Source organism: Symphodus melops, assembly GCF_947650265.1.
Source record: "Symphodus melops genome assembly, chromosome: 15".
Lineage (NCBI taxonomy): Eukaryota > Metazoa > Chordata > Actinopteri > Labriformes > Labridae > Symphodus > Symphodus melops.
The window spans coordinates 19,780,730-19,798,640 of NC_136705.1; the positions used below are offsets into that span (position 1 = coordinate 19,780,730).

Sequence of the window (17,911 nt, forward strand, 5' to 3'; positions counted from 1 at the left end):
AATTCAATGCATCTAAAGAATCAAATCTGGACACAATATGATGAAACACATTTTACAATATTGTATGTATACATACAATCTTGGAACGACAATAAACTACCTCCTTAATACATTTAATATCAAAAACATATTTGCTTTGAATAAACTATTTTTACAGGATTAGTATTTCAGCGTAATCTGGATTAAAGTGGATCCGTGCGTCACTGCTCTTTAGAAACGGCTGTTTTAATTCATTTAACCGTTCACTTTGACCAGTATACACTGGAGGATATTGTTAACACTTGACCGTTCAGTCACACCCTAATTTACACTCACACTCCCCTACACACACATGCATGACTACTTTGATTGGAACTGCAGTTTTCTTGTTTTTCTTAAAGTGGACATATCTGTGTTCACATAGGAACATGGTAAGCAATTTTGCACTTGTCAATTACAAACCTCTCCAGTCAGTATTGGTTGCAGCTGCACTCAGCTTTGATTAAATGAATGGATTTCACACATGGGGATGATGCTTTTAATCCATTCAGCTACGCGGATTATCCAATCAATCAACTTCTATACTCTTTAAAGGGATATACTGTATTTCTAAATTACTTCCCATTTCCATCTAAGTCTAATTATATATAAATAGGCAACTTTGTTTGACTGTTTAATTTCTCCAACAAGTCCTCCACAACTTTAACCATACGGCTTGTTTTTCACCACTCTAAAAATTAGTAAACTATCCCTTTCCTTTTCCTGTTCCTTCCTTCTCTCCTTACTGCATGTTATCAGCTGATTTCAAAGCCTGTAATTTGTAGGTTTTCACATCTAGTAACTCTTGATTCCTTTTCCTTTTCCCTGTTTACATTCATTCTGTCTTTTCCCTCTCCTTCCTTCCTCCTTTGTATCCTTCTTTCTTTTCAATCTTTCAATCTAAATTTGGTAAACAGACTTTGAAACCGACATTGTTTGCCTTGACTTGACTCTTTGTTTACTTTCATTGCTCACTCTTATCTGTATGTAGGTGTCAGGCTGCTGAGTTTTTGTTGCATGTTCATGAAAAGGTTTCAACACTTCTCCCACCACTGTAGACAAAAGCTGGAATGCAAACAATTAGAACGTTGATTGTCTGATAATCAAGGAATTTACTGTGTAAACATATCTCTGCTCTGCTCTCGGTCTTTCTACAGCGACAGGCAGCATTGTGCTATTTTAGCATGTTCGGTCAATCTACACATTGGATCCTTTCCAGATTTCAGTCTGAGATACTATGAGATAGATGAATCATTTCCTTCAGCTCCCAGCCCACTTTCACCTTAAAAAAAACTCCACAACTCCAAGTCTTGGAAGCCTAGCTAGATTACCAGATCTCCTTTGTAAGGTACCCACCTAGCCATTTTCTTTAAGTCATATAGACACCATAGAAGGACATGTGGTTCCAATAATGGATGAAGACTTCCTTCTCAAGCTTCAAAAGCAACAGCTGACCTGGACCCCAGAACTACCCCCATTTTACCGCTGACACCCTCCAGCTGCTGAAGTTATGCCCTGTCCAGCCGTCTGTTTTTTTTGGGGGGAGGTTTTTGTACCATAGAGGACATCATCGTATGAATAACTCTTTCAAAGGCTGTCTTTCAGGGTTTTTTTTATATGTTTTTATTACAAATGTGCTTGTTTAACAGGTCTGTTTTGTATATACTTTATATCGAACCACTGATTCATCAGAGAACAACATTAATGTGACTGGTAACAAACAAAGTGTAATTAAAGACGTATAGTTCTTACCGATCACCTGCAGTAAGTTCAACAGAAAGCTACAGCTTTTTCACAATATCTTGAATTTTATTTCTTATTATTATTGATATTTAGATATAGTAATTATTTGACTAATCATTTGTTCATGTTCATACTTTTCTGTACTGCTTTGGCAAGAGAAATTGATGCTCTGTCATGCCAATAAAGCTGATCCAAATTGAATTGAAATAAGAAAGAGAGAGGTCGAGAGAGAGAGAGAGAGAGCATAGAAGTCTCTTGAGTAAACCAGAAGCCAACAACTTCCAGCCTCCATGACTCTGCTTAAGCGTTCCAGTCACAGTATGTTCACTGAGGGAAATAAATGTGATTATCAAAGCTGTTCTCTAACTATGACGTAACACTTCCTCTAAAAATAAAACTGAAAAATGTTGAGCTCCTTTTTTGGTTAGATTCCTAACATTTATAGGCTGGATTTAACCAGTCTATGTCAACAAAGCTCCAGACTGGGAGGGAACAACAGGCTGGATGAAGTGAACCTTGACTTTGGTATTGTGAAGCTTAAGTTATTGCACTAAACGCAGAACCACCACCATGGTGGCTTAAATCCATCTTTACCTGTGTAGCAGGCAGTTTGACGTTGCTCTTACGCCAAAAGATTTCGTTATCTCCCAAACTTTTTAAAAATCTATTTGAAAACTTTAAATATATAAATATATTGTTTATATAAATGAATACAAATGAATCTAAAGTAAACAAACTATGTCTTTGAGGAAGTGGTAATGTGCTGTACAATTACACATGAAAAAACCTATAGACAAAACAAGTGCAACACAGCATGTAGCACAGTGGTAATTTAATCTTGATTATATTGTTTTCATGATCTCACATTCAACGAGAATTTATATTGGATACAGATATATGTTGAGGTTTATGTCCATATACGTTTACCGCATTGTGGTGATCAGTTTTAAGTGATAATTATAAATTTTCTGTGATTGTAAGACTAAACTTCTGTGGTTGTGTTTTTGTAATTCCTCTCTCTGTTCCACATTGCGTGTCAATTACTGGAGCTTATAATAAATAATAAGTAACACATTTTATTTATGGGTGCCTTTCATGACACTCAAGGTCACCTTACAGTCGAATAAAAACAACAAAATCAAAGACGAACCTTTTAACCTTTACTCTCCACTTGTGGCTATTTCTGTAAGGAGTAAACCGTGCTAATTGGGTGCCTAACTGGACGTAGGATGGGAACCACATGTTTTGCATACAAGTAACTTGCTGTTGAGAACTTCTTTCTTTTAGTAAGGCTCTTGTAGTTGAAATGGCTTCAGAAGCCTCTCCTCAGCTAGACTGTACCCCCGATAACTGCCTGGATCTCCAGGTATATGATTTGAGCTAATGAACAAAGCCCTTCAAATGCAAAATGAGTGTGAGTGCTCTAATTGTCTAAATTATGGCATAATATGACAAGTATAAAAAGGTGAAGAAGAGAATCTGAGCAGTTGTGCGTCATCCATTATTCTATGTGAAGGGACATGAGGACACCTAGTGGCTGAGCAAGAACATGTACCCAAAGGGGAAATAGGCAGGCAAATCGATTTTCACTGTAACTTCAAGCGACATGAGTGAAGCCCAAAACATCAACACACACACACACACACACACACACACACACACACACACACACACACACACACACACACACACACACACACACACACACACACACACACACACACACACACACACACACACACACACACAAACGTACCAAAGGCAGTGGTGAGAGTGAGGGGTCATTTTGTTTGTTAAAGTGGAAAGACTAGGCGGACAATTTATTTTTAATAAATGAATTCATTACTTTTTAAGTTAATCATATATGTAAACACACAAGATTATTCATGTCTATCAGTCTCAGTTCTGAATGCAGACCTCCGAGATGCTGGATACTTCAAAAGTTCGTCAACACGAAAAGCTAAATTAGTTTCACAAAATGGGAAAAACATCTTTCTGTCATTATGAACTCAGTCAGCCAAGTCTTTCCTCCACCATAATATACAAAATTACCCCAAAATGAATCCCTTTCCTTCAGAATTATGTTGTTTGGGGACGAGTAAAAGTGTTCTGTCACTTGTAAATGTGTCTAAGTGCTTGTAAAAGTGTTTCACATCCTGTAAATTTGTTTTATAAAATTCAAATTTCTTTTATAAAATATAAAAATATAAAATCTTATATAAAATGTTAAAGTGTTTTGGTTTTACAATTTTGTTTTATTAAATGTAAAAATATTTTTCAAAATGTAAATCTCTCTCAAATGTTTTTACATTTTTTTAAAGAACTTCCTTCCTTTGCCCTTCAGAGCCACCATATTAAACAATGGATTTCTCCACCAGATGTCATTGTTGATTTTTTTTTCATTTGTCATCTAATGTTGTGACTGCAGAGAGTTTAAAAGCCAGATATATTGTGCGTCATTATGCAATTTGTATTTATTCTGAAGGACTGGAAAAGAGAAATTGAATCTCAAAAGATGAATCAGTGTCATTTTTCTGAGTCCCACTTTCTTATTTTTTAAATGTAATCAACTGTTCACATTACTCAATATACTTAAACAACGTCTCAATAACTCCAATATAAGTGATTCACTAAAATCTTACTGCGATGGTTAAATTCAATTATTTAGTCAGTTCATGGATTGCCTATGTGAGTACATGTTGGCGACAACTGCTTGAACTTTCCGATAGATGGCAGCGTTTAGCTTCATTTAAACTCACAGTTTAAATGGACCAGGTCCGTTTAAAAGTTTTCTTAAAATATTGCACGAGAATATCTCAAGGTTTTATTACAACGTCATTATCCATGGGGGAAGTCTAGTATTTTAATAATTATTTTACGATTTAAGAAGAAAAAATGTATAAATGACAGGCAAGAATTAAGAAAAGTAAGACAGAGACTGGCATTAAAAGTGAGATAATTTGAGAAATCCTGCCCCCCATCTGTTAAAACAGGATCGTGTAGTTGTGACTTTTCATTTGAGAAGAAGTGAGTGCAGAAATCACTCTCCTTCAGACTCGAGTACTGTGGCTGTATGGGGTTTGAGTCTAAGCACCTCGGCTTCCCCAGTGTCAACATAAAATGCACCACGATCACAATTAAAGGAATGGAAAACGTTGGAAGTTTCAAAAGATTACATTTCAGTTTGATCAATTCAACCTTTAGTGGCGTTTTCTATGGAGCTGTCCGCTGAAGTGTGGTGCTGAAACGAGTTTTTTTTTTCTTTTCAAGTAGGCAGGAAAACTGTTTTATTTACAGAATTGTTCAAGATCAATAACTCCAGGACTTGTTTAACCTCGTGCAGGGTTGAGTCAGAAGCGAAATATATGTAGTAATTGCAGAAGATGCTTCGATGCATAAAAACGTAATTTCATCGCAGATACAATAAATTAAAGTAGTTTAACTTCAACAAAAAATGAGGCACGCATCTTGGCTCTGTTTTGAAGCAACTGACTGGGCAGCAGTGCGCACTCGGGATTCTGTATTTAATTAGCATAAAGCATCTTCTGGAGAGCAGAAGGACCGTGCGTCACAGCCAACTGAGAAGATGGGAGGGGGGACACCTATGGGAGTCAACAAACTGCAGTGTGTATTCCTTCCACGGCTGACAAAAAGCAATCCGGCTGATGTGAAATAATGACTTAGCTGAGTGCGTTACAGGTGACAGGAGACAGCTGTGCGCGTCTGGGAGTAGAAGGGGCGCAGCAGACCGACCTAAACCGGCGAGTCCTCCGCACTGTGAGCTCGACGTGAACCCCCACAACCTGAGAGTGCTGTCCGGGACTAGCGCGTCACCTGAATGACGGGATATGAGACAATGAAGCGACTTGGGACGGCGGGGATAAAACGACTCCAATTCACGGAAGTGGAAAACCGCGTGCGATGACGGATAGCACAAGGGACAGAGACGAGGTAAAGCAGAAGAAAGTTATCTAGCTCATTAGAAGGGCTCCCGGTGTCGGATAAGAAACCACAATAAAAGACAGAACAGATGTGCCACGCGTGCGTAATTCTCTAAACAACTCAAAACGAGGGAAGGCGATTTATTTTCCAAAAGACACGACTCGAGCCAGAAGGTGAGAAATAATGGAGCCGGAGGGGACCACAGAGGGACAAGCCACTAATTTGGCACAATCTGCCGCTTTAAAACTGTCCCAGATGGGCGAAAGAACTAAACAACTTGGTGATATCATCCAAGACCCAGAGCGACAGAAACGGATGATTCTGGTAATAGTGTGTGTTGCACTTTTGTTAGACAACATGCTTTACATGGTGATTGTGCCAATTATACCCGATTACCTTGAAGGGCTACAGAAAGCAGCGGATCAGGCCCAAGCTGCTGCCCCGCACACCAACTACACCAACGGCACCTTCCACAAAGCTGCCAAGGGAAACTTCGACCTTCAGATAGGTGTTCTTTTTGCCTCCAAGGCCATCCTGCAGCTCATGGTGAACCCACTCAGTGGCCCGTTTATAGACAGAGTTGGTTATGATATCCCGCTTTTTATTGGCCTCAATGTTATGTTTCTCTCGACTCTTGTTTTTACCTTCGCTGAAAACTACGCAACTCTCTTCTTGGCGCGCAGCTTGCAGGGCCTCGGCTCAGCTTTTGCGGACACCGCGGGGATCGCTCTCATCGCAGCCAGGTACACGGAGGAAACAGAGAGGAGCAAAGCACTGGGTATTGCCTTGGCATTCATCTCTTTTGGAAGTCTCGTGGCGCCCCCCTTTGGAGGTATCCTCTACCAGTTTGCGGGGAAGCGCGTCCCTTTCCTGATCCTGGCCTGTGTCTGTCTTATCGATGGTGTGTGCGTTCTGGCTGTGCTGAAACCATTCTCTAACAAAGAGAGAGAAAACATGCCAGTGGGCACCCCGATGTATAAACTTATGATTGATCCTTATATAGCCGTAGTGGCTGGTGCTCTCATCATCTGTAACATTCCTCTCGCCTTCCTCGAGCCAACTATAGCCAATTGGATGGAGGACACCATGCATGCCAGCCAGTGGGAGATCGGCATGACATGGTTCCCTGCCTTCTTCCCTCATGTCTTAGGTGTGTATCTGACTGTCAAATTAGCAGCCAAGTATCCTCACTTGCAGTGGTTTTACGGGGCTATAGGTATGGTGTTCATCGGCGCGAGCTCCTGCACAGTGCCAGCCTGTAAAAACTTTGGACAGCTCATGATCCCGCTGTGCGGAATCTGTTTTGGAATCGCCTTCGTGGACACTGCGCTTCTTCCCACACTGGGCTTCCTGGTGGATGTGCGCCACGTGTCCGTGTATGGCAGCGTATACGCCATTGCGGACATCTCATACTGTGTGGCCTATGCCCTGGGGCCCGTGGCTGCTGGACAGATAGTGCACAACCTGGGCTTTGTGCAGCTAAACTTAGGCATGGGCCTCGCCAATGTACTTTACGCACCGGCGCTCCTGCTGCTGAAAAACGTGTCACAAATGAAACCTTCATTCTCCGAACGTGATATGCTCCTGGAGGATGGCCCGACAGGTCTGTATGACACAATTAAAATGGAGCAACGAGAGAAAAAGAGGAAGGGTTTGTGTACAACAATCGACGAGAATGGTATTCAAAAGTTTGCACAGAGGTCGTGTTCAGAGGAGGAATCCTCGGGAGGAGAGTATGCGTAAAATTACTGAGTGTTAAACTATTCAAGTGCCACTGTAGAGTTGTGTGCATTCTGTCAGATTCAATCAGTTGCTTAACACGGTTAAGATAGTGTAACAGGCTAAAATATCCACTGCTTCTGGTGACAATCCCTGCGGGTATTGTCAATTCTAGCTTTCGCAGAAGAAAGGCGCGCTTGTTCATCTTAAAGTGAGATTACTGTGATTGAAGTTTTGTTGAGGTAAATGTCAAGTCATTAACGGTATTAGCATTGTATCAAAAAACGGACTCATATCGTATTCAGGGATCATGTGTAAATGTATTTTAACAAAACAAGACCTGTACTGTATTTGCGTCGTTCAATGTAGTATGTGTTCTTTTTGCCAGAGTTGTGCTGCTGAACTCAATATGCAATACTGAGTGTGTGTTTAAGAGAGGAATGACAGATCGACATGAAGGGAAATCTGCATCTTGTCTGTTTATTTTGAATCATGTATTTCTGGAATGCATAGCCTCATATAATAATCTAAGACTGTACATAGATGTATATTCATGTACATAATTAAATGATTATGTGAATGATGCCGTTCATGGAAATCCTTTATTTGATGATTAAAATATTGCAATACGCACATTATAGTGCAGTATAACAATTGTTCATGTTTATACAGGTAAAGAAATACACGGACAAAAAATAACATCAAAATATGATGATGATGGTCTTTAAAAAAAGAAGATGTTTTAATACAGTTTAAAACACAATCTAAATTAAATACGAGTATGGAAACTATTATACTGAGAAGGATCACAGTTGCTTATCTGAAATATTAAATAGCCGAGGTTTATTAATCACGTCTTAGAAACTACAACGTAACCGAATAAAACATTGTTTTAAACAGAAAACCGAAAAGTTAGTATAGTGTTTAAAATCAAACAATTTTCCAGTTTGTGTAAAACGCCAATCAACATCAAGAACAACACCAACTGAAGCGGTCTGTTTTAGCAAGGTGCAAGCAATGAATGCACCCAGAACGTGCGCAAAAAGCGATGAAAACTCAGAGCAAGAAAGAGAAAGTCCGCATAAAAAGCATCCTAAATGTTCTTCGTAACAGCGTGTGAGTCTAAATGAGGCGCGGTGAAAAATGTGAAATGCCAAATAAACTTCTTGGCGAATAGAAAGACTTATGGGAGGAGCTTGGCTGGCAGGAGGGTGAGGTACCTTCTCAGCAGCTCTCCTAAGCCAGCGAGGGAGTTGTGCTCGTGCCATGAAGAGATTTAAAGACAATGATGAAGGAGCAAAGTGATGAAATTTGAATGAATTTATTGAAGAAATGGATTGAAGACTAGAAGAGAAAACTCCTAAGTGGAGTCCCGGGAGTTCTAATTTATTATTTGCTTTTCTTTCTGGTGAGTAAAACTATTTATTCATTAGATCAATTTACATTAAGTCATTGTTGTTATTTTTACTCAAGAGAGCTTTTTTTTTTTTTTTACATTTTCGAAAGTGATGCTACACGTGCTAAAGTTTCTATAATTTTTTTTTAGTGACTACAGGCACAGTTACAGTTTTATACCTGTATTAGCAATTTTACATTTGTCTAAAATACCCCCAAAGCAGTGCGTCATTTAAAGACACCTTCCATTATTAGACTGTTATAGAGACTACCTTTTATTTAAAAAGCACTTTTACATAACCTTGTGTCTGATATTATTGTGCGTGTGGACACAGATTCTTCTTCTCTGCGCTGTCAAAATGCCAGTTCTGGACCAAGACCCCTCGAAAGATTCAGGGGGCAGTGATGTAAATATAATTTATTTAACTTAATTCTATAAATGAACATGTGGCCATTATATGAGATAAATACTGTTTTACAATCAATGGGACATGTTAAGAATATATTGAATTATGAAGAGGGAATAAAGGTATTTGATTTTATGAAAATGTTTACTTCATCAATGCACTTTAATTGAATTTTGTCTTATTCTGATTCAAGTCAAGAGAATTATATGCAATTTTGACTGTTTTAGTATCACATATAATTGAGTTACTTTTTACTTTTTTTAAAGCATGTCTTAGTAAAATGGTGTAATGTAAGAGTCGTTGCAGTCTCTAGAGGTCTAATTGATGAGGTGTAGTCATGAATTTAGAAAAATTAAGGCCGGCTTTTTAGGGTTTAATGAGATTTATTCTCCATCGGACTCAGGGTCTCCCTAAACTGCCTCTCCCAGCCCTGAAATACACACTGGACATGTACCTGAGGTGTATGAAGCATTTGCTCACAGAGGAGCACTTCAACAAAACCAAAATCATCGTGGAGCAGTTTGGTGCCCCTGGAGGAGTGGGAGAGCTGCTGCAGAGCAAACTTGAGGAGAGGAGGGAGAAAAAGGCCAACTGGGTAAAAACAATCCTTTGGTTAAAAATGACTTTATAGCTCCTGTAAATAACATCCGGCTTATGTCCCATTTGGTGGTCCTTGTGGACAGAGAGTCATGTCTTCTCTTGCTACTGATCTCCTTCTGAAGCTGTGTTATTTCGTGTTCTCTGACAAAATATATTTATTTTTACATCTCTGACATGCAACTCATAATGAATCAAGGCTGCTGCTGATGGTCTGGTTTGATTTTATATCATATATAGTAGCATCTACTTTTATTTCATTTTGTTTCTTTATGAGAAAAAAAAACAACTCCTTACAGAGGCTTCAAGTAATTGTTGTTCCAAAAGAAGTTGCTTTTTACATTTTGCAACACAAAGCATTTTGATAAAAATGATTACGTAAATGGATAAATATAAACAGGTTATTTTATTGTAAAGATAGGACTAAATATTTAATAAAAAACCGAAGCGAGTATACAAAAAACATCTGTGACGTTGTTACAGTTCTAATTTAATACAAATAGAATCTAGAAAAAAAATATTGTTTGAGATGACAAGTTTGAAAAGGTCACGTGTGATGTCAAATCATATTATAGGCCTGGTTTACATCAATACAGATGCTAACAACCATTAACAGAATCGGAAAACAGAACCAATTCCAAGTCTGTCTTTGAAATTTATTAACTCCAATCAATTTCAAACTGATTAAGAGGTCTTTGATTTTGTATTGTTTCTCCCTTGTTTGCCCAGAGATCACTGTATTACATTTTCTCTTTATGCAAATATGTTCTGCTGCAGGTGTATGAATACTGGCTGAACGACATGTACCTGAACAACAGACTGTCTCTACCCATCAACTCCAGTCCTGTGATGGTTTTCCCCCAGCAGAACTTCAGGGCTCCCATTGACTCTTTAAGGTGTGAGACACTGCACAAGTATAACGAAAAGGTCATCAGAGAAACCAATGTGATCTTTTTTCAGCACATCTCTTGTTTGTCATATTCTATAAAAGAACAGGATTGTACTACATCATAAAAATGCTAATATCCACCTCTTGATGGACATTTCTTGGGATTAAAACGTCACGAGGAACTGAGAAATGACAGTCAAGTGTGGCGCCTGGCCTTGAGTGATGATAACAAATTGAACATTTCCTTGCTACACGTTGACAGATAGGGTCATTACCTTGAATGCCTATAGGGTTAAGAGGCTAGGTCAGGCTACTCGTGGTGGCAAGGTTTATAGACGATGTGGACTGTGCTTTAGTTAACATCGTATTGATCTGTGATTGGACCCTTAACCAAGTGATTTACGTATTGCATTTACACGGTTACTGTAAGTGTAATACAGGGACACATAGATGCAGACTATTATAACCACAGGTACGTAGAGAAAAGAAGTGCCATTCACATACAGTTTGAGTGTATTTTAAAGTACAATACATTGTTAAGTTTTCCTTTCTTAGGTTTGCTGCACACTTAATTTCTGGAGTGTTGGAGTACAAGACTCTTCTTGATGCGTGAGTTAATGTGCAATAAAAAACACAAATAAGTTGAGAAAATCAATCGCATCCGAATTATTTTTATGTGTGGCTAATAAGGTCTAACAGTGTGTGTGACTGTGTGTAGACGGGCGCTGCCTGTGGATTACGCTCGGGGTCAGCTGGCTGGGACGCCTCTGTGCATGGAGCAGTACTATCGCCTCTTCGCCTCTTATCGTCTACCGGGGCCAGAGAGGGACACACTAGTGGCCCAGGAGAGCAGCGTGATGCCTGAACCTGAACATATCATCGTGGCTTGTAAAAACCAGGTCAGACACAATGATTCAAAAAATAATCCAAAGTTAGGTCAATTTTTCAAGCCCAAATGTCAAATGATTTCAGCGTCTTCATTATAAAGATTTACTGCTAGCCCTTGGATTTAAGTTGTTGGCTGGACAAATAAAATGATTCCAAAATGGCACAACGAGCTCAATATTGTGAAGATCATTTTTCACATCCTGCCTATTATAGTATTTAACACACCAGGGTAGGCTCATGTGATTATGCTTGGCGAAGCTGAGGAAGCTGCAGGCAAAATGCATTGTTCGCTCATGGTAAAGTGACAATTAAATAGCCTCCAGTGAGCCACCCCTCAAGTCTTAATGATTTGTTCGATTATTCGTTACATTAATTATGATACGATTATGATGACCAAAATGAAAATTAGTTGCAGCCTTTGTCAGTAATGGCTAGAGTTCCAAGTAACACTCTCAGCACTGTGTTATTAAAGTTAGCTGAGACATTTAATTGTAGAAGTTGGAACATGAGCTGAAATAATCAATCCCAACTAAAAGTCCACAATGGGGTTTTTTCTGGGCGATTTTAACCATATGACACACTGTCTACATCAGGAGAACAAGACACAAATTTCTTGCTGATAAATGCTAAAATCGCATGGATACATTAAGAAGAGGTCTAATGATAGACGGAGAACAACAGCAACAGTGACAGTTTCTCTTAATTACAGTGACAGCTAGACTACACATGGTGTTTTGTTGCAGCAGAATATATGGATCATCAATGAATTGTGTCTGCTGGTGAACAGAATCTGAGGGCATGAGTGATTATCAGCCAAACCCTGTTGACAATTTATCTCTTCTTGGATAATTATCATTACCATGTGGTACATTCAGACCCAGCAAGCATCCTGCAGCACTGCCACAGACAAAGTTATACTATAAGTACTCACTACTATAACTGAATGTGAGGAAAAGAACATCAGAGTTAGATGCATCTTAAAACAGATTAGTTGTCTTTCAAGGATAAAGACCATGCAGACTTAGTAGGATGGAAGTAGAAATCCTTCCTAGCAACCTTTTAATGTTGCTCTATTGAAAGATCATGACTCTGTTGAAGGTTTTGTACATTCTGCTGCTGTTATCGCAGTCATTTGGACAGAAAAAACAAAGACGACATTGTTTCCATTACTATCTGTAATAATCCTCCAACAAAATGTAAAGGGGAATATCCTGGTAAATTTGGATCAGTTTTTTGATGTAATGAATAATTAGTTGTGAGGTATTATTGGGTGAGCTCCCTTTAAGGTCTTACCTCAAACTAAAGTTAAAACAGATGGTTTGGGCCAGTGGTTCTCAAATGGTCTACCCTCAGGACCCACCACCAACTCTTTAATTAGAAAGCCGGCACTCACATTTCTAATATTTTTTAACCAATTAAATGTATGAAATAAAAGTGCAGTTTGGACCTCAGACAGGTTTTACAAGCACTTCATAGACTTTTTGACACCAATTTGTCAGGCACACATTTACAACTCCTCTGCGACCCATTTTTGGGCCCTGACCCACCAGTTGAGAAACACTGGATTAGACAAACAGTCTGCTTTTTGTGGTACAAAATGTCTACTTATGTGTACTGGCCCTTTAACTTAGTATCAACAACAACGAAGCATTGCTATGACATTATGTTCCCATAGGAAAACTGCCAACATTTTGACTGAAGTTGTATTGAAACAGAATTAAAATTGAAGCCTCGGTTTTCCCTAAGTATAAAATCCAACCAGAAATCCAATCCATTGTCAGAGTAACAGCATTGTGTCCATGTGAACCTCTGTCCAGTTCTTTGTGCTGGACGTGGTCATCAACTTCCGCCGACTGAATGAACGAGACCTCCTGACTCAGCTGGAAAAGATCGCAAAGATGGCTGAGAGCGAAGAAGAGCGGCTTCCACCAATTGGTCTGCTCACTTCAGACGGACGCACTGAGTGGGCGGAGTCTCGGAGTGTGCTAATGAGAGGTAATAAAAGTTAAAGACCCTTGAATAAAAAAAAAGTTTCCAATTTTAATTCATGGATGTCCCAAGTGGAAATACATCCATCCATCCATTTTATTTTTCTCAGTTTCTATGAGATTACGAGTAAACTCAGGGTTTTTTTTTCCAGAACTCATATCATTTTAAAGTCATCTTAATATTCTAAGTTAGTTAATTTCTGATTTTGAGAAAACAACTGAAATTAACCTGTTAATACAAGAAGACCAGCGTTTTCATCCTGAGATGACAAGAAAAATTTATTAAACTCTCGGGATAATAATCCAAATGTTATCAGTGTCTTAGGAAATCTGAGTTTTATAATATGTATGGATGGATGTCTTCTTAGGGCTTCCATATTATCTCACTAAATAGAATGTGCTACTTTGCAGAGTCTACTAACAGGGACTCTCTTGACATGATCGAGCGTTGCTTGTGTCTGGTCTGTCTGGATGAGGCCACAGGACCGGAACTAAGCGACACAACGCGAGCCCTGTTGATGCTACATGGCGGAGGAGTGGCCAAGAATGGTGGCAACCGTTGGTATGACAAACCCATGCAGGTTGGTGATCAAAAAAGACAACCTTATAGAGCAACTTAAATGTTTGTTACAAATGATTCTAACTTTCCTTAGAGAACTGAGGAAAAACTCATTCCTTTCACAAAGTGCACGAGCATGTAATTAGTCAGTCCCATGCCAAATTAACAATTTATATTTTAAGAAATGTGGATGCAAATGGACTGTTCCCACTGGATTACAAGCCTGATGTTATGAACATGAATTTTGATGGAGATGTTTTGATAAAGAATTCAGATTGCTTGAATGGATAGCATGATTCGTGTTTTCTTCATAGAGAGTTTGAGGTGCCATTAATAATTTCTTCACTGCAGAGTGAGGAAACCTCTATGTGGATTCAGCATGTACAAGCATGACTTTAAAAGAGCAAATGAATTCGATGTTTGATTATCTAGCATTGCAGTTTGGTTCGACTCACGAAAATCCTGCTAATAAAATCATGACTGTGTCAGTTTGTCATAGGAGCTGACGGCTGCTGCGGAGTCGTGTGTGAACACTCACCTTTTGAGGGAATTGTCCTGGTGCAGTGCACAGAGTATCTACTCAAATACATGTAAGAACTTCAATACAAATGTGAATGTGCTAACTGTCTTTCATGCACTTAAAAAAACATCAAAATGATATATTCCCATGATGCATCAGGATTGGCAGCCCATCAAAGCTGGTCAGGGCCGCGAGTGTGAGCGATCTGCATGCACCACGCAGACTTCGATGGAAGTGCACTCCAGAGATTCACAAACTCCTCGTCTCTTCTGCTGACAAACTACAGAGGTCTGGCTTAAGTATTCTATCTGTACAATCACAGACATTCATCAAAGCTTTTCTTTAAATGTTCCCAATCTGTCTGAAAAAGGAAATTTTGAAAGCATATATTTATTTAAAAAAAACAAACAAAGACAATAATTTTATTCTTGGTGTAATTCAAATGATTTTAACAAACAGATTTCAAAATTTTGGGAAATTAGGTTTCAAATTTTGCTGAAAAATTTCTCTCGCTGGTTCCTGTGTAAGAGCTTAAAGTACAGTTTATTCTTTTTATCACAGGCAGGTAAAAAATCTTGACATGAATGTCCATAAATTCTATGACTACGGGAAAGAGTTCATCAAGAAGCAGAAAATGAGTCCAGATGCCTTCATCCAGGTTGCCCTGCAGTTAGCCTACTACAGGTGAAAACACTATTGTAACAGATTTTCATGCATTATATTTTCACTAGGCTCTCAGCTACAAGGATTTCTAATTTTTTGTGTTCCTCTAGATGTCATGGCAGACCAGTATCAACCTATGAGAGTGCTTCTATACGGCGTTTTCAGGAAGGCAGAGTTGACAACATCCGCTCCGCCACACCAGAGGCCCTGGCCTTCGCCAAAGCAATGACTGACGGGAAACCCAGTGTAAGATGTTTCTAACAAACAACTGTTGTACAATTCAGTTTTAGTTTAAATACTACTGAAGAGCAGAATCTCAGTTTAGATAACCGTGCTTTTACTTCACTCCAGTATTGATTTTTGGGTTTTTGCAGAATGCAGAAAAGATGGAGATGTTACAAGGTGCAATAACTGCCCAGACAAAGTACACTATCCAGGTTACTTTTTTTCTAACCTCTTCTAGATTTATATTTCAATGCTTACTTTGTTTTCTCAAAAAAGTAAACACATAATATCTGTTCTTATGTCCAGGCTATTACAGGGATGGCAATAGACAATCATTTACTTGGACTAAGAGAAATCGCACAAGAACTGAAGATGGAGAAGCCAGAGATATTCAAAGACGAAGCCTATGTCATCTGCAATCAGTTCATCCTCTCCACGAGTCAGGTACAATCCTCTGAAACTATACTCAGTCTGAAAGTAAACTTAAAATGTCACTCTTATTACAGTTAAGCTGCATCAGAGGTTTTTATTCATTTACCTCATATCAAATCTACAAAAAGACATTACTGTATCTGAGCAACCTTTTCACACTTCTCAACTTGCAGTAATATTTGATACCACAATCACAACTTTAAATTCTTCAGTTCTGTTCTGTGCTCTTGCTTCAGGTTCCTACGACTGTCGAGATGTTCTGTTGCTACGGACCTGTGGTTCCAAACGGATATGGAGCGTGCTACAACCCTCAGTCAGAACACATCATCTTCTGTGTGTCTAGTTTTCGAGAGAGCCCACAGTCGTGTTCAGCAGAGTTTGTAAAATGTCTGGTGCAGGGACTCCTGGACATGAGGGATCTGTGCAATAAATTCAACTCCAGCTCCACTAGCGGGGAAAAACAGGGTCAGACGCTGGAGGCCAACATCCAATCGGACAAAAACTGGCAAATCAAAGTGCCGCAGAGACCAACAGACCTAAGCAAGAATCAACAAACCCTGCCTCAGGTTGTAATGAAAACACCTGGGCAGACTACCACAGAGGCCCAAACCCAGGCGCCATCACAAGGAGAGACACAAGCTTTGAAGAATGGAAGTAAATCATGAGAAACTCTCTGTGCAAGAGGAAGTATTGGTGGTGTGAATTTAAATGTTTTCTGTGCGTCTCTGTGCTGCAATGACGTGAGCCGTTTAAGAAATATTCTATGAAACAAAAAGACAATTAAAGGTGTTTCATTGTTAACTGTATTGTAAAATGTATCAGGTGCTGATGATAATCAATGAGAGAATATTATTAGGTGTGTTGTTGTCAAAACAAATCAAACATAACATATTAATCCGAGAGTCTGGAAAAATGGCTACAGTATTTAAGTAAAAAATGAGAACCACATTTATCGTATTAATTGTTTTGCACTAATTTCAGATAAATCAGCCAAATAAAATATTAAAGGAATTGTTTGGTGATAGACAGTGAAGGTTTGTGGGAAATGATGTTGTAATGAAACCAGGGGGGAAATACATATTTATATATATGTTCCAAGATTGATTTTGTCTTGTTTGTGTCACGATCACTTTGTCAGTGAAACCTGTCAGTCACGCTGACAGAGCAGAAATTGTCTGTTGCTCATCTTAGATGGCTGATTGTCTCACTGTACGTCAACTTGCAAATCGCATGCTGCTATCTATGGATTTTCTGAAGATTATCGTACACAATAACACGAGTCTTCTATGCAATATTCACTTGTGTCGATTTTTATGTTGGCTCTATTGTACCACCTATATAGAAATATGGTATGTGCTGTATAAATATGTAGACACTGAGATACACAGATAACTGTGTTGTAATCCTTTTACTGTGTTGGAACTCAAACTGTGCGTGTGTACATAAGAAACAAAGATATATGTTTAACAAAGAATGTAAGGATCATTGAAATGTGTAAATGTAAATTGTTGTGCAAATACATCAACTAAGTTATCTATTTTTGTATGATTTGGTTTATAACCTAATGTTACAAGGTGTAAATGTAAATTTGAGTATGAAGTTTATGAAACTTAAAAACCAGAGGTGATCACTGTGTTTAATCCTTGTATTGTATTTACAAAGTATTGCAGATTCAAAGAAATTCAAGGCCAATTAAATAAAGATAAAAAAGTTTACTGAATTTGTGAAATGTGTACTGAATTTGTGTTGCATGAACAATGTCACCATACATACTAACAAGAATTAAAAATATTAAGCACGGTAGAAAATGTCCTGGATCTATAGACAGGTTATTTTCATTTTATGTGAGAGACTCTAACACAGTATCATCAATTTTTTCTGCAAGTTCAACTGATAGTAAGAAAAAAAACCGTTTGAACAAAAACC

At 38.6% G+C, this 17,911-nt stretch overlaps 2 protein-coding genes across 4 annotated transcripts; both read left to right on the forward strand.

Moving 5' to 3' along the window:
- Positions 1 to 5,434: 5,434 nt before the first annotated feature.
- slc18a3a (solute carrier family 18 member 3a) lies at positions 5,435 to 8,010 on the forward strand. Its single transcript, XM_079362965.1, has one exon. It carries the CDS (start codon positions 5,887 to 5,889, stop codon positions 7,444 to 7,446), a length of 1,560 nt encoding a protein of 519 aa, XP_079219091.1. The 5' UTR covers positions 5,435 to 5,886; the 3' UTR covers positions 7,447 to 8,010.
- Positions 8,011 to 8,357: 347 nt separating this feature from the next.
- Positions 8,358 to 17,880, forward strand: chata (choline O-acetyltransferase a). 3 transcript variants are annotated; one of them, XM_079363545.1, is made up of 15 exons: positions 8,358 to 8,830; positions 8,978 to 9,224; positions 9,628 to 9,819; positions 10,599 to 10,717; positions 11,266 to 11,319; positions 11,429 to 11,609; positions 13,416 to 13,593; positions 13,998 to 14,167; positions 14,635 to 14,735; positions 14,825 to 14,953; positions 15,227 to 15,349; positions 15,439 to 15,574; positions 15,703 to 15,765; positions 15,860 to 15,997; positions 16,222 to 17,880. In XM_079363545.1, exons 2-15 carry the CDS (start codon positions 9,177 to 9,179, stop codon positions 16,648 to 16,650), a joined length of 2,061 nt encoding a protein of 686 aa, XP_079219671.1. In that variant the 5' UTR covers positions 8,358 to 8,830; positions 8,978 to 9,176; the 3' UTR covers positions 16,651 to 17,880. The 3 variants fall into 3 exon arrangements, with proteins under 3 accessions (XP_079219671.1, XP_079219670.1, XP_079219669.1); XM_079363544.1 differs by having other exon boundaries at positions 9,153 to 9,224; XM_079363543.1 differs by having other exon boundaries at positions 8,358 to 9,224.
- The last annotated feature ends 31 nt before the right edge of the window (positions 17,881 to 17,911 follow it).